This window comes from Porites lutea, chromosome 4 (genome assembly GCF_958299795.1).
Source record: "Porites lutea chromosome 4, jaPorLute2.1, whole genome shotgun sequence".
NCBI lineage: Eukaryota > Metazoa > Cnidaria > Anthozoa > Scleractinia > Poritidae > Porites > Porites lutea.
The window spans coordinates 7,719,383-7,734,915 of record NC_133204.1 but is presented as its reverse complement, the minus strand read 5'-3'; the positions used below and the strand labels follow the sequence as shown (position 1 = coordinate 7,734,915).

The following is a 15,533-nucleotide window of genomic DNA, read 5'->3' as shown; positions in this document are numbered from 1 at the left end:
TAGATCAGGACTCACTTAAGCCTAGGGCCTTTCTCTTTGTACCACTGTGGGCAGAAAGGGGTGTGGATGAGGCTCCACCAGGGAACACCTAAATTTCCATTGCTGTACTTTAGAAAAGCAAGTACTATAAACAAAACAAATTTGTATGAACACAATATTATATTATTAATAAGGAGTGGGGGCTTAAATATAAATAACTATTTTTTGGTGCCTCAGACTAAGGACTAATAAAGAAGAGGGTAGAGGCTTGTGTGGCGTAATAGAGAAAATAAAAATTTGAAAGTCAACATTTTGGTCTGTACAGATGATAATCAAAGTTGGAAATGTTAAAATCATGAATGTATATTAAAACCATTAGAAGTCTCTAGCGTTTCTGTGGTTTGGTGAGGTGAGAGCATAAAAATATTAGACAGGCAGGTTATTAACCCTTCAAGCCCCAGCATCAACATGCATCTTCTCCACGCTGTTCTTCATACATTCCTTATGGTACTGCTTGAGAGAATTTGTTGTAACATCACAACATTTCATCTTTTGTGATCATTTCTTTAATTCTCATGACCTGTCTGTTTGATCCGGCAGTGTTATTGTTGGGAGAAATTGGATGTGGGTCATTGTTGGGGGTTAAAATATTATTATTATTATCTGAAGCAGTTGTAAGTTGACTTTGGCCACCTGTCACTGATCCCTGAGTACCAAAGGAGTGACATTTATATGCCTGCAAAGGCAGTCGTGTCTGATAGCCGGGGGCTAGAGGATTTTGCTATCGGGCTAGTGAATTCTGTTCTTAACTTACCAGATGGCCAAAGGCTGTTTTTTGGGCAAATTCAAATTACAAAAGGATTGGAATCAGTCCTGTAATCAAAAAGGGTATTGGGGCTAGTTGAAATGACTGGGCTAGTGCATGCTAGCTACTGCTTGCCCGAATAGCAGGCAGTAAAACAGACTTTCTTTGCACCCTGCATTTACGCAACTTCTTGCTGTGCAAACAATCTTTAGCAACAGAGACAGACAGGAGCTTGCTCTATTCACCGGCTTGGTAACACATAAACAATAAACTTAACAATGTCTGACAATGTGCAATTAAATATTAGAGCATGATGGAAAAGGAGGACTCCAGCCCTTTCAGAATTGATATCTGTTCCAAAGTTTAACTTGAATTTATTTCAATTATTTATATCTGATTGTGTACAAAATATAAAAATATCACAACATATGTGCTTCTAAAACATTTCAAAATTTCACTTTCTACTAAAACTGTTTCTCAAAAACTGCTACAAAATGTCGATAACTACTTTCATGAGTAAAATAAGCATTACAATACAAGTCATTTCTGGGATAAACCTTTCATTCAAAACAGATTGCTGAAAATTCCTTTGCTTTTACAAAATACATCATATAAATACTAGCCTTGTAAAAGCTCTGACTGATAAGGACTCTAAATTTGGATTCCAGGTTCTTTGTGATTTTATTTTCATATAATCAGGGAAATATAGCCTGTTCCAGGCTTTCAGCAAGTGGAGATGAGTGAAAAGGGGGAAGAAGCAGAAGAGGAAAAGAGTGGGAGGACCGTTCATCTTCCCAGACCTTTCAAATCTTTTCTCATACTTGCCTTTCCTTTCGCTCATCGCTACTATATCAGTCCTTCACTTTGCACTGTGTGGCAAACAAAGTCCTGCTAAAGAGGTTATTTTACGTAGAAGGTCTCACTGGGGTATACCACCCCACTTTCTCACCCACCCCACAGCTACAGAGAAAATTTTGAAAAATTCTTTGAGGCCCTATTAGGTATTGCAAAAATGAGATTTCAACACTCAATACAGTGTTGAAATCATTTGGCATGCCCAATTGTCTTCATGTTTGACTCTAGGAGTTCCTGTCTTTGATCTAGAGTTGGCATTAGAATATTTGCTAGGTGTCAACAAAACCTGGATTGGATCAAAAACCATAAGTCGCTAAAAGACTAAAGGTAAGGGAAAGGGTTACAGGAATTAAACTAGTCCAGGTTTTGTTGTTGCCAAAAATTTGATCGCAGACTAACAATGTGACTGGTGCAAAAATGGCCATTGTTGGGTCATAGCATATTAATAAACATTTTCTGACATCAAAAGTCACCCTTGTATTTTACAAAATCATGATCTTCTATGTTAAAATGTCACAAAATGCTCAAGGCATTAAAATTCCTTTTCCTTTATACAGTATATAACACAATGCACCAGTGGTTTCTTTCTTGGTTATAAATTGTAAATGATCAGTCAAATGTCTGTCAATTTAATACTTATCGCTTTTCTTAAAGTCTTACATATAGTGACCCAAAGTTAAGAGGGTAAGGAGGCTGAAAAATAGGATCCAAGCCACAAGGTGTTGAGGTACTATCACATCAAATTATCGACATAAAAATTAATAAAATCTTTGCAAAAACAGTTAATATAAACCTTTAAAGTTTGCTACTGTAACATTGCTTTCTTTTTAATTTTCCCCAAGCTATCTTTCCTTTTTTTAAAAAAATTAGCACTAAGTGTGTACCTAAAGAGGTAATCCATCATCTGCGAGACAGGCATCAATGTCAAAGTCGCCGAACAGATCATCAACACTGCTTGGAGTTGAGGTTGACATCATGTCATCATCAGCATCACAGTTACTATCCATTTCCATCTTGACTTCATTTGCAAAAGACTGGAGACTACTGCAAAAGCAAGTAAATAGTAACAAACTTCAGATACCTGTAATTTCCATTCATAACTCTATTCAAATGTAGCCCGTGAGCAGACAAAAGTAATTAACTCTGGTTAACAGAGTTTAGTTTTGTCTGTGCGCAGGCTAATTCAAATGCAAATCTAAGAAAAATGTACTTGTATTCCAAAATTGTCTTTTTAGGATTGATACATTAAAAAGGAGATAAAAAATTCTAGGAGTTTTCAAGAGTACAGATGTGCAAATTCCTGGAATCAGAACTGTCAATAAAATGAAGCTTAAATTCCAATGAAAAACTATATGAATGAATACACAAATAAACAAATTAATTTCTTCAATGCCTCCACAATCAAGAATATTAAAATTCCCTGGAGTGTTCCAAAAATATCTATAAACCAGGGAGAATTTTTAAGGAGTTTTCCAGGGCCTTGAAAAAGAACTGATATTAATACTGGCCTGGGAGTTTTTTTTAAGGAAAATATAGTGATAGCACAAACTGAACATTTCTATTAATATCAATTATTTGTGAATTGGTGAACTTAATGGTACAAAAGGAAAGCATTGCCAGAAAAGCCTTTTTCTGACATCGGCTGACTGTCCACCAGAAATTCTTTAGTTGCACCATCAACGATTTGTGCTCTAACAGAGCCCCGTAGCCCCTATAACCCAACTTTTGTTCTCAGGTGACTGGAAAATGATAGTTTGTTCATATAGATCATATGCTGGGGACATTAGATTTTACAGCTTCAGAGCACTGGGCTCCTTCATATTTTCCTTAGAGCACAGCTTTGAACACCATCAGCCTAGCCTAGGTAGTGGTCAACCAGGCGTCCATCTGACATTTGGTTTTTGAACACACCAATGACATTACGAGTCTTCACAGCCAATAACATCACGGCTCAACTGACAGATGACCAATAACATCACGACTTAATTGACTAATCAGGTCAATAACAAGAGTTCAATACCATTAACTGATGTGATACACCTCATAATGACTCTGAGGATGATAACCACACAGGTTGTCAAAAAGTCAGGCACTGTCAACAACAACAGTCCTATTCAAGACTACGTTCACCCAGACAATCATACTCAACTTATGAAATGACTCCTGGGTTCAAACCTTTCAAAGTAATGTTATTAAAATGCCATGGTTTAAGAACTGATGGCTATAGAGTAGTGACTGACTACCTCTGTGATGATAAAGAAAACAAGTCTTCCTGTCCTTCAGCTGAAGGTGGGTCCCAGACATGAAGTTTTCGACGCCAAACCTTGATCTGACCCACCCAAGACCTTGTGCTGCACACTTGAAACTTGTCAGGTGTCTTGGGGTCCTCTTTTGTTCGGTCATCCCTGTAGGATTAATAAGTTTTAGTAAACTTTAAGCAGTCAGATCTTTGAGTCTCAAAACAGTGGCTGCTTGTTAGCAGATTTCTGATATAAACAATTCTCAATCAGCGCCTGACTTTTAATAGCCTGTGTCATAGACGTAATCAAACCCTACACAAGGAGTGAAAAGATCTTTCAAACCAAGCTAATATTTTGCATCCAGTTCAGAAGAACACAAAGTGTACGACCTGTAAATGGCTTTATGGTAATATTTTAGTTCTTTTAAAGTACAACAGTGACCAGAGAACAGCTCGACTAGTTTCAAAGTGTGTTTTTCAGCTAAATTTCTGGGGTAAATGGATTAAGCAAAGTACCAAGCTTTATCAGAAAAATCCACTTTTCAGCATAAAACAACCAAATCTGGTAATTTCATAGCCTGTGTACAGACGTCCCCCCTCCCTCAGGGAAAAAAATCGGAAGAGGAGACGTCTGTGAATCGCCGACAATAATCGTGTTCCCGTTTCCCCAGAATGTTGGGGACAGCCTCTGATTGGTTGTAATGTTAATGCCATGACGCAAATAGTTTCCGGTGTTGTGATTGGTGAATGAACCTCAGAATAGATTCCCCGGGGACAAGCTCAGCCTTTGTGGATATTTGTTTACCGGTATTTGTATTTCGGCTTTCTCGTAAAGGCATGAAAAGTTAAGACCACCGATGTTTGCTGCACCGGTTGCGGATGCTTCTGTCTGTACTGGTCGGTATTGTAAATAAAATAGAAGGCATACAAAATCCAACGTTAACAGCCAAGGCAGGTCAAGCTTACCCCAAAAAGATTCTATTACTGAATTGATTATTTGAAAAAATGAATCCTTTAATCGTTCCCGTAACTGGTGTCAAATTTAAATCGGCATTCCTCCATGCTGAATGTAGCCTGAATTTCATCTGATTACTTCGAGTCGTTATTACTCCCTCAGTTGTTGAGAGGAGAAAACGACTCGAAGCAATCGGATGAATTTCAGGCTATGCCGAATGAGCAGTGAATATTTTGAGAGAACTTCTCTGCATTTGGTCAGATTGAAAATCTTTGAATGGATTAAATGTCTTAGAAGACATTTACATCAAATTCAGGGAAACTGGGCTGGTAGAAATTTCGTAACTGAATCGCGTGTGAATTCACGGCTCATTACGCATGCAAGAATGCCCACAGAGATGAATCTGAAATCTACAACTACCAACAGTTCAACTTTCGAATAATAAATAGGATCTTAGGAGGTACGCTTGACCTGGCTTCACTGTAATCAGAGATCTTATATCTGGATTTTTGGGTGGACATTGCGTGAAGATGTTCGGCTAGCCTGTGCACAGACGCCATGCAGAGCTATTTTTCGACCTACATGTGCCTTTTCAACTGTCAGCGAAAGAACAAAAAAATAATTTATGCAAATGTATACCGGAACATGATTAACGACGGCGATTCACAGACGTCTCCTCTCCCGATTTTTTTCCTGAGGGAGGGGGGACGTCTGTACACAGGCTAGTAATTTCAAGGAAAATCAGGTGAAAAAAACCCACAAAAGGCGATTTTTAACTTTTTTGATTAACCCATTTGCCCCTGATCAGCCACTCGTATTACCACCCATGGGGATCCAGGTCCCTTCAACCAATTGTGGTGTCATCAGCTTTAATGGTCAAGGACATCTTTGCCACTAACTTGTGCAGGGCAGTGAAGAAATCTTTCAAATCATACCAGAATGATCTCAATTCAGTCAAGGACACCAGAGAAAAAGGCAAAAAACCATGTAACATTGACCTGAAAATTTACAACTTTTAACTTTAAAACCCAAAAACTATCTCAAAATTTTGCTTTCTGCACATACCCAAACTTTGCAAGTTAATATTTTACATCTGAATCAGAAGGCTGTGAAGTGTATGACCTGTAAATGACTTTCTGGTAATATTTTTAGCTCTTTAAAGCACAACAGTGACCATAAAACTGCAGGACCAGCTTCAAAGCGCATATTTTGACAAAATTTCCAGGGGCAAATAGGTTAAATAAATTAAAGTGGTCCACAGTAAAACTTCAAGAAAAATATATCACTTTGACTTTGGAAATTTTATAAAGAGTTTCTTCTAGTAATAATCAATGGTTGATCAGCTGGGTCAATCTGATATTTTTGATGATTGATTATGAAAGCTTGGCTGATTCTCAACACCAGGCCCATTTATCAATTAAGGTGCTGGTTAACTGTGTGTTATCAAATCAATACCTTTTCACTGCTTCTATATATCGTCCATATGATAAAGTATTCTTCCCAATGTCAATCTGTTTCTGTCTTTGGATGAGTTTGTGGTCATCCACCATGACAGGTTTAGTATGTTTCAGTGTGTTATTGTCCTGGGATTCTGAAAGTATCAATCTTCTTTTATACCTACAGTAGGAATGACAGTAGGTACAAATCAACACCTGTAGTTTTAAAGGTCATTTTGTGAAGCAGCATAACCTCATTATTTTAGGGGTATAGAATGGTAAATTCAATACTTCCCAAGACTGCAAGACCAAGACCAAGACTTGAGCCTTCTTATCAAATACGATTCTTATAAGTGCAGGGCTGTGCTCTAGCAGAGCCCAGTGGCCCCTGGTACCTAACTTTTGCCCTCGGGCGACAAGAAAATCTGAGATTTTTCATAGAAATCATATGCTGGGCACCCTAGATTTTACAGTTTTAGAGCACTGGGCTCCCTTCAATTTTCCTTAGAGCACAGCTTTGTAAGTGCCACAAAATTAATGTAGAGTTAATGGTACAGACAAAATGTCTAAAAACTGAAGATAAACTCAAAGGCAATATATGAATCTTTCAGGAAGCAAGTTAAGATCAAGTGCAAATTTCAAGATTCCAAAATTTAAATTTTCACACTTTGAAACGGTTCAATTTGTAGCGAGCCTGAGATTCCGAGACTCTAATTTCAAATGCCGATATCTCAAGACTCGTCTGATATTTTCTGTGACACATCATTTTCTGTTGACCATTCCACACCCCTAGTCTTTAATGCTTGATCTTTTCATCACAGTGCCATCAGAAAACTTACAATATTGGTGATCATACAATGGTTACATCTGACACTTTGCCCAATGTGTGGCCTTGGTGAAAGTGAGAATCAGTTCTCAACCATTCCCACGAGTCTTACAAGGAACACTTGGTTGATGTATGCCTGATTCAGGACCAGGTTTGCTAACAGTCAGAAGCACACCTAGAATAGCCTGAATAACAGACAATTTATTTGTCTTATGAATGTGGAGTAATGGTGAACGCATGGATAGGTATGAGAAACTAAGCTACAAAAGAAAAAGGAATAGAGAAAATGGATAAAATATGATAAGGCAAGATCATATGACCATGTCTCCTGCACTTCGCTCTCATCACTTGGCACTGATAGAGGTACATGATTTTTTTTATGGTAAAGAAAATTACAGCTAAATTACCATTATTTTAAAAGCTAACAATAAAACACTTGCATAATGGTGGTCTTATTGCATTAATGGTTTAGAGGAGAATTAGTATAAACTATCTTACCTGCCATATGTTTTTGGCATTTTTTGTGACCTTGCTTCTTCCTCTTCAACCATAGTTCCCCAGTCCTTGGTAGTTTCTGGAGTAATACTGTGCAATTAAAGAAACACTAACATTCAGAAATGAATGTTGTTAACTAGAATATTTAAGAGAAACTCTCAGACTATCACAAATTCATACACACCAAAAAGGTGGAGTCATAATAGACCATTTTACTGATACAGGGGCTCTGACTCAGTCTTTATGCTTGCTTTTTGGGCAAAAAGAGAACTTCACTGCATCATTACATCCAAACACAGCACAACAATCTTTTTTTAGGAAAACTTAAAGGGCGTGTAAATACTGAACGAGTATATCGGATCATGCTAATGCCCCCTAGGCATCCCATAACACTCATTAAATCTAATAAATTCAAAATGGCCACCTTGTCGGTAAAAAGGTCTATTGCGGCATGTTCTACTACCAGCAGTACCAAGTGGCCCCTGAACTACTTACTTTGCCCCACGTCACAAGGAAATCTTTTTTTTTCCTCAAACCTTAAAAGCCAGACACGCTGGATTTTATACATTCAGAGCTCTTGGCTCTCTAAAGCTTCCTCTTAATCCTTTAACCCGAAACCTGCATACAAATTCTCCAGACTGATCTCAATACATGTAATTTCTGTCCATAATAGAGAGGTGTCCGTGTTAAAAAGGTATCCGTAAGGAGAGGTTAGGCTGCATCATCTTTTTGGAAGACAATCCATGTAATCACTAAGTTATGATAATTTTGTATAGTTCCATTCTGACATTATGGGTATATCTTTTTAAACGAAGTCTAACTTAGGCCGTGGTTTAGTTAAGGAAAAGAAAAAAAAGAAAGAAAATAAGTGCTTTTCCTGTCTACGCTCTATGCTTTATCAAAATTGTTCATGCAAATGGTGTTTAGACAAAACCGTTGGGCAAACTGAAAATGGCTTACAACATGGTTTTGTTAAACACGGGATAAACTCGTTTTAAATAACTGGCCCTAAGACGTTTTCGAATACTCTGATTCAAATATAACCATTGTAGTATGAATCAGTAAATTTGCCTTATTTGATGGTTTTACTGATGATGACACCTTCACGTATGATTTCAAGAGGAACTGTCGACTGTCTGTTTTTGCAAGTGCCACAGGGGCAAATCCTCTTAGCCCATCAAACAAGGAATATGTTATTTGGCCAAAACTTCTTTCATTAATTTTGATATACAATCATTATGTATCAAGGAAAGAAAGCAGCTCTTTAAATTAAAGGATAGAGTAGAGTTATATAACGTACATACCTTGGGACCCCAAGAGGAGGAAATTCTTCATCGGGGTCCATTTTACTTTGATGCTGTGTTGAACGATTGAATGGAAGATTTCTTCTTTCACATCTACTCCTGTTGTTCTGAGGAGTTTTGTCAAGTGTTACATTTTCTTTGGAATTACTTTTGGCGGAGGGGAAAAGTGATATGCATTGATCCTCTGGGATTTGCTTTCTATTCCTGGCAACACAGACAAAATTTAAGCTTAATAATATTTCAAATGCATTGCAAGCTTCGCATAGACCTCCAAAGACGCACACCGCGTGCAAAATTTAACAAAGAACAATGTGATTTTTTTAATAAGATCTTATATAATAATTATTGTAGTTCAAATAACTAAAAGTAAACGATTTCTTCATCATATATCCTGTGTTATGAAAGATACTCTGTAGATATGGAGACGAATTCATTGACTGATTGCAGTTCAAACTGTTTTGCTTATAAAATGGCGGTAAGTCTTGCACTACTTTGAGTTACTGTCGTTATTTAACTTAAAGTCTCATGAAAGAAACTTAAATGAAAATAACATTTTCCCATTCAGCGGCCTTATAAATACAAAAATGAATTAAAGTGAATATAGTCTCACCTTCGATCACGATAATCGATATTCCTTGAATCATTCCTCGACCTTCGCATGGAATCATCCGACTTGTATTCGCGCGAGTCTCTAGAACGACGCTCTACTCCCCTACCGTAAGAACGCGATTGCTTATATCTATCTGGTGCCGTAGGTTTTGTATCCATAATAAATAAAATACGGCAACTAATCACACAGAAAATGGAGAATAAGAGTTCAAAGAGAAAACGAAAAGTTCAAGCAGAAGAAAGTTGCGTTATGTTTGCGCGCTTAGGGAAATGAATTTCGCGCCAACAACGCTAAAAGCTTTTTTTACCAAATATGGTAGCCCTTGCCAAATTTGGACTTATTCTTAGCCGGAACACCGATGACCAGAAAGAATGCGGATACCAAGACATTAGGCATCCCATAATAACTCTCACAGCGTGGTTTTCTTTCAGCAAGAAGAAACGAAAATGTCGAGATATTCCAGACCGCCGAACAGCTCGCTTTACGTGAGAAACTTACATCACGAGACAAGGTTAGACCAGTTGAAGCTTTTGTATGTAGTTTTTACTCCCTTTTTATCTAATTTGCGACCTGAATTCTCTTGTTAGACCCGAAGATCTTAGACGCTTGTTCGCCAAGTATGGCCGAATTACCGACGTGTACATTCCGTTGGACTACTACACAAGAGAATCCCGAGGCTTTGCTTATGTACAATATCCTTTTTGTTTCTTAAGAGCTTTATTTTGCCTGTGGTTTCTTTTAGTCTGAGTATGTAAAGGTTTGGCACTAAAGTGATTTTGTTGTCCTTTGATAACCAGGGCAAAAGAGTTTGTAAAAGAGCTAAAGTAACAAGAAAACGTGAGGCAAATCGTTAAAGATTTTAAAGCCCAAGCTAGTCCAACGTGGAAACGAAAGTTAAAGGCTCAAGTAGAAAGAAACGAAAGCTCATAAAGGCAGAGCGTCACTAAAAAGATACGAATGCTCATAAAGGAAAGGCGTCGATTCAGCAAATGATTTAAAGATTTGAAGTGTCAAGCTGCTTACGTAAATACAGAGTGGCTTTAAAGGTTCTCGGGGAAATAGTCGAAAGTGCGAGTAATACAGTCATGATCACGGCAAAAGAAAAAGAAAGAATCAAGTGTGTAAAGATTAAAAGGCATTATGTAAGTACTGAGCTTATGTCATGAAAAAGCCGCCCTGCTCTAATGAACCATTCAATTCGTGGTGAGCCTTAAGTTTACATTTTTGTTTAATTCTTTAAAGAAAAAAAAGGTAAAATGGTGCTCCATTTCGAAAGCAAAAATGCTTAAATTGGAGCATTTATAACTTGAAGCAACTTATGAGTACTGTAAATCCTCTTTTATGCTACCCGGGGGGCTTCTTTATTCCAAACACATTTGGCCCAGGAGGGGAGGTCTTAATGGAGACTGGGGGCTTATTTAATTTAGCAAAGATAATGGTATCAGTTCTTTATAAAGAACTAGAATACAAAGTGGAAAAGCTCAAGTACAAGAAGTTAGAGGTCATGCAGCCGAGGATCAAAACCAAATCTGAACTTCCAGTTGGTGAATAAACCATCCTGGATCAGTCCAAAAGAAGTTTTACAGTTGTGATTGATTAATTCAGTCTATCATTTATTAGTGAAGAATTAAAAAGGTGGAGGGGAGGGGGCTTATTAACTTTCTTCCCCTGAAAAGTGGGGGTTATTAGAGAAGGGGGGCTTATTAGAGGATTTACAGTTTGTTTTTTTTTAAATAGTTCCATGCTAGGAATCACAGCATTTCATGTTCACATATGCACATTTTTTAACTAAGTTGAAAAAAATTTTGTCTAACAAGGAAATAATAGGTATAATAAGATCCCCCACAACTTCACAACATCCTGTTGACAAGGAAAGGTGTTTAGACCTGAGGTAGGGAAGGGGGTTTGAAATATCTCTATACTAAATGGGCAACAACAGTCAATAAATGAGACATTACAGTTGGTTTGCTAACTCCTCTAGGAAATCTTGGTAAAAGTCTGCCATTGAGATGCATGGTTCATATCAAGGCAAGTTTTAAAGAAAAGCTTTCAAAGAAAACATCAAAAGAGCGTGATACCTAAAGTTTGGCAAGTTGTATCAAGCTACAAGCCGTATCAAGCTAAAAGTCTGCCAGCCAATTGCACAGTCAAGACAAGTTTCAAAGAAAGATTATCAAAGCAAACCTCTTAAAGTAATGTGAAACCAAATTTGGCCCTTCATACACATGTAGAGTTCATATCAAGCTTCCAAGTTGTACCAAGCTAATTCCAAAGCCAGTTAAAACTTCTCAAGTCAAGACAAGTTTCAAAGAAAAGTTGTGAAAGCAAACCTCAAAAGTGCAAAATACCCAAAATTCGACCAGCCACAGAAAAAGTCAAAGTTATGTTCAAGGTAGAGGTTATACAAGCTAAATCTAACACTAAACAGCAGTCAAGGCAAGGACAAGGGTCGAAGAAAAGCATCCAAGCAAACAGTAAAAGAATGTGAAGTCAGTAGCTGTAACTGTATCACAGTTTCAATGTAACCAGGTATACCAAACTCTTATACCCATAACAAAAGTAGGGATGATAAAAGGCTTCTCTATAGACTGTAATTGATTTTAATGGCATCATTCTCGGGACAAGAGAAGTTCTAAACAAAATTGAAAGGTGACTTTTCAGCTTACTTCAACACTGAGAATGGTGATACCGTCATCAACTCTGTGGTGTTATATTAATTTTGTAGTGTAAATATAGAAGATGCGAATCAATGTGTTTCCACAGAATTTCACTTAAAAGAATTAATTTTGCCAGGATATCAAGGACATTTTTTCAATTAAAAGTGAGAGTGTTACTGTAAACTAAGAGGTTGTGCTTGTAGATTGACAAGGTGATCGATGTTTGACAGTTTTGAAGATGTTCCAAAAAGGAAGTCAATAAATTAAACTCCTTAATTACCTGAATGAGGTGATAAAGCAGGGGCATCAACCATCAAAAGATTTTGTCAGCTGGGTAAGCAATTATCAAGCTTTTGTTCCAGGAAAAGCTTGGTGTAGGAAAGTCAAGCCTTAACATACCATACATTTGAAGATATCCGTGATGCTGAGGATGCCCATTACTACTTGAACAGAGTTATGCTTCATGGAAGAGAACTAGAAGTTCAGTTTGCAGAGGGAGACAGAAAAAGTAAGGCAAAAGAATAAAACATGCAGATCGAAAATAATGTGCCCTAACTATTCACAGTGTACCACACACATTTTCAGATGTTGAAAATAATGATCACTCAACATAAACCTTTTTCTTCCTCTCAGCACCAGCACAGATGCGTGGCAAGGAAAAGAGAGAAGCGTATGGTTACGGCAGTAGTGGTAGGAGAGATTACTACGATGAAGGCAACAGGTACAATCTGATTCAGTGCTTGATAGACCAATTTTTGACATGTTAAAATTAAGTTAGAATTCTTGAAGAAATTCATCAGGTTAGTGAAGTTAAACAGTTGATTTAAATGTTCTTAAAACATAGCCAGTCTTAACGTCTTATTGATGCTGACAGTTTTGATGACTGTCAGCGATCTTTATCAAAACTTGAAAAACATCAAAAGTGTCAGAAGCCTTAAATAGGCTTCTGAAGGTGTTAATTATTGCGATAAACGCGCAAAGTCACTCTGTAGACGCCCCCCCCCCCCCCCCCCTCTGGTTTGAAGAATTATTAGATTATTAGAATTAGAGTTGGAATTATTTCTTATTTTTTGCAGTCGCCGCTCCCGTAGTCGCAGTCCCAGGTAAGGTGGACAATAATAATTTATTTAAGAATTATCCTTTATTGTTCATGTGAATTGTTTTCTAGCCATGTGTGCAATACATTTCAGCCTGTCTTAAAAAAAACCTGTTTCATTGGGCTGATAAGGTTCAATTTGCTCCACTGTTACTGCCAAAAATGATTCCAAAAAAGATTGTTATACAGTCAAGGCAGGTCAAGCATACCCCCAAGATTCCATGAAAAAAATATATTTTTTCAAAAGTTGAACCGTTAGTTTTGCCACAAACAATATCAAATTCAAATCTGGAGAGTGAAGGAAATCCTTCTTGCATAATGAGCTGTTAATTTTCTTACGATAACCTCTCTGTATTCGGTCACAATGGAAAATCTTTGTGTGGATAAAATTGCTTTGAATAGATTTCATCAAATTCAAGAAAACTGAGCTCGTAGAAATGTCATGAGTACTTCGCATGTGAATTCACTGCTCATTACGCATGTGGTACTTGTATATTTCAAAACGGTTTGAATTTCAGTAACACTTCGAAAATCTCTCCTGTGAAAATACTAAGGCCTTCAAATCGTCCGTTAAGGTTTGATGAAGGCAGGAATCGGTTTAGCTTCTTGACACTGGAACACCTTGCAGATCATTCATTCATCATTGGAAAACTAACCTATATATATGGTAGGACTTCTGCATAAGAGGCTAATCTATGCAATGTTTGTTTTTTAAGACGCCGACGCCGCCGTTCGCACTCACGATCAAAGTCACGTTCCCCCAAGCGCCGAGAACGTAGCAGCCGAGGTGAACGAAGCCGTGATAGTCATCGTGAGAGCCGGAGAGAACGAGAACGAGAGCGTTCACGATCACGTTCGCGGTCACGCTCGCCATCCCCCGCACGGTCACGATCTGCTTCACGGTCACGTTCTGCATCGCCAGCCGCCGCCGCTGCTGAGTACAGTGATAAAGAAGAAGAGCAGGCAATACAGAGCCGCTCACCAAGCCCTAACTAGATTTAAAACACTGTCAACAACTGCAATAGCTCTTTTCAGGAATAAGATATTGTGGAACTCGCATGTTTAGTACTTTAGAGAACTTTAGATTCTAAGACGAGTACGACTAAGATTACGAGATTTCTCAATACTAAGTAGTGCTTGCGCGTGAACCAGCGTCGTTTGGGCGGGAACACGTGATAGCCGTCGTCATTCTATTACGAATTTTTGCAAGAATGTCGTAGTGACGGAAACACGTTATTAAATGTTAGAAGTTTTGTAATTGCATGTGCGCTTGGGGATGGCTTAACCTCCTTCAATAGAGATAACAGTGCTAACTTTTCTGGTGAAATAAGTGCATCAAAGCTTTCCGGGGTGTCAATATTTTGAGTATACGCAGGTAAAAGTCAAATCTCGTCTTCATTGTCGTTCTCGTCCACGAATCTAGAGGTCTCTTATGACAATGGGGAGTTTAAAAACACATTTTATAGCATGGACTCCTATCTTAGTGAAGAAGTGGTGTTCTGTGGCTTGTTCTTTTAAAATCAATGCCTACTCCAATTGTATTCGCGTTTTGTAAACCATTGTCGTCTCTACAATATTCAGCAGAATGGTCCTTAAGATGGCTAATTGAAGATTGATGCAAAGAAACCAGCCATTAGATTGGAGAACCCTCAGAATGTTTTACCTTTGTTTTGTTTGTGCCGAACGTAGATTCCAGTTTTCACGTCAAGAAATTTTCCTTTTTTACTTGTGTTGGAGAAAAATAAATGTAGTAATATTTAATGTAGTTTATTTTGTTATTTGAACTGGTACTTTACGAAAATGGTTCCCTGGTGCACACATTTTATGATGGACAATACCTTCTACCCCAACATTCTTTATTTTTGATCCGAAAGGACGTCATGAAGCACACAATCCCCCCCGCCCCCCCTACTTCTCTAAAGGGGTTGGAAACGGTTGCGATGTATCCCAGTCTTTTAAGGATCTTTGACCTCCATTTTTTTATCATAGTTTGAAATCCGCGGATCTTAAGCCTCATCTGAACCAACATACCCTTTTGTCTCATTTTTGGAGTCATTTGTAAGACCCTGAAGAAGACAGGCCGTGCCTTTCGCAATATTGGCAAAAATATATAAATTCCCAACTGTGAAATCAGCCTCGCTTCTTTCCATTATCTCATCCCAATTCTTTTTCAACTAAACACCACCAGACTCGGTCAATATGGCTGGATGATGGCCGCGTTGAGGAGCAGATTAGCCCGCTCAACTGTCGTCGTTTCTATTGACCGACACGAAGTA

General features: G+C 38.0%; 2 protein-coding genes across 3 annotated transcripts; one reads left to right on the top strand and one right to left on the bottom strand.

Moving 5' to 3' along the window:
- Positions 1 to 1,192: 1,192 nt before the first annotated feature.
- LOC140935584 (histone RNA hairpin-binding protein-like) lies at positions 1,193 to 9,860 on the bottom strand. Its single transcript, XM_073385148.1, has 6 exons — positions 9,505 to 9,860; positions 8,895 to 9,098; positions 7,594 to 7,680; positions 6,289 to 6,450; positions 3,883 to 4,044; positions 1,193 to 2,683 (listed from the first exon to the last, which is right to left on the bottom strand). Exons 1-6 carry the CDS (start codon positions 9,660 to 9,662, stop codon positions 2,524 to 2,526), a joined length of 933 nt encoding a protein of 310 aa, XP_073241249.1. The 5' UTR covers positions 9,663 to 9,860; the 3' UTR covers positions 1,193 to 2,523.
- Positions 9,861 to 9,919: 59 nt separating this feature from the next.
- LOC140935585 (serine/arginine-rich splicing factor 10-like) lies at positions 9,920 to 15,021 on the top strand. Of its 2 annotated transcripts, XM_073385149.1 has the most exons (6): positions 9,920 to 10,015; positions 10,092 to 10,198; positions 12,568 to 12,669; positions 12,795 to 12,882; positions 13,238 to 13,264; positions 13,974 to 15,021. In XM_073385149.1, exons 1-6 carry the CDS (start codon positions 9,951 to 9,953, stop codon positions 14,251 to 14,253), a joined length of 669 nt encoding a protein of 222 aa, XP_073241250.1. In that variant the 5' UTR covers positions 9,920 to 9,950; the 3' UTR covers positions 14,254 to 15,021. The 2 variants fall into 2 exon arrangements, with proteins under 2 accessions (XP_073241250.1, XP_073241251.1); XM_073385150.1 differs by lacking the exon at positions 13,238 to 13,264.
- Positions 15,022 to 15,533: the final 512 nt, after the last annotated feature.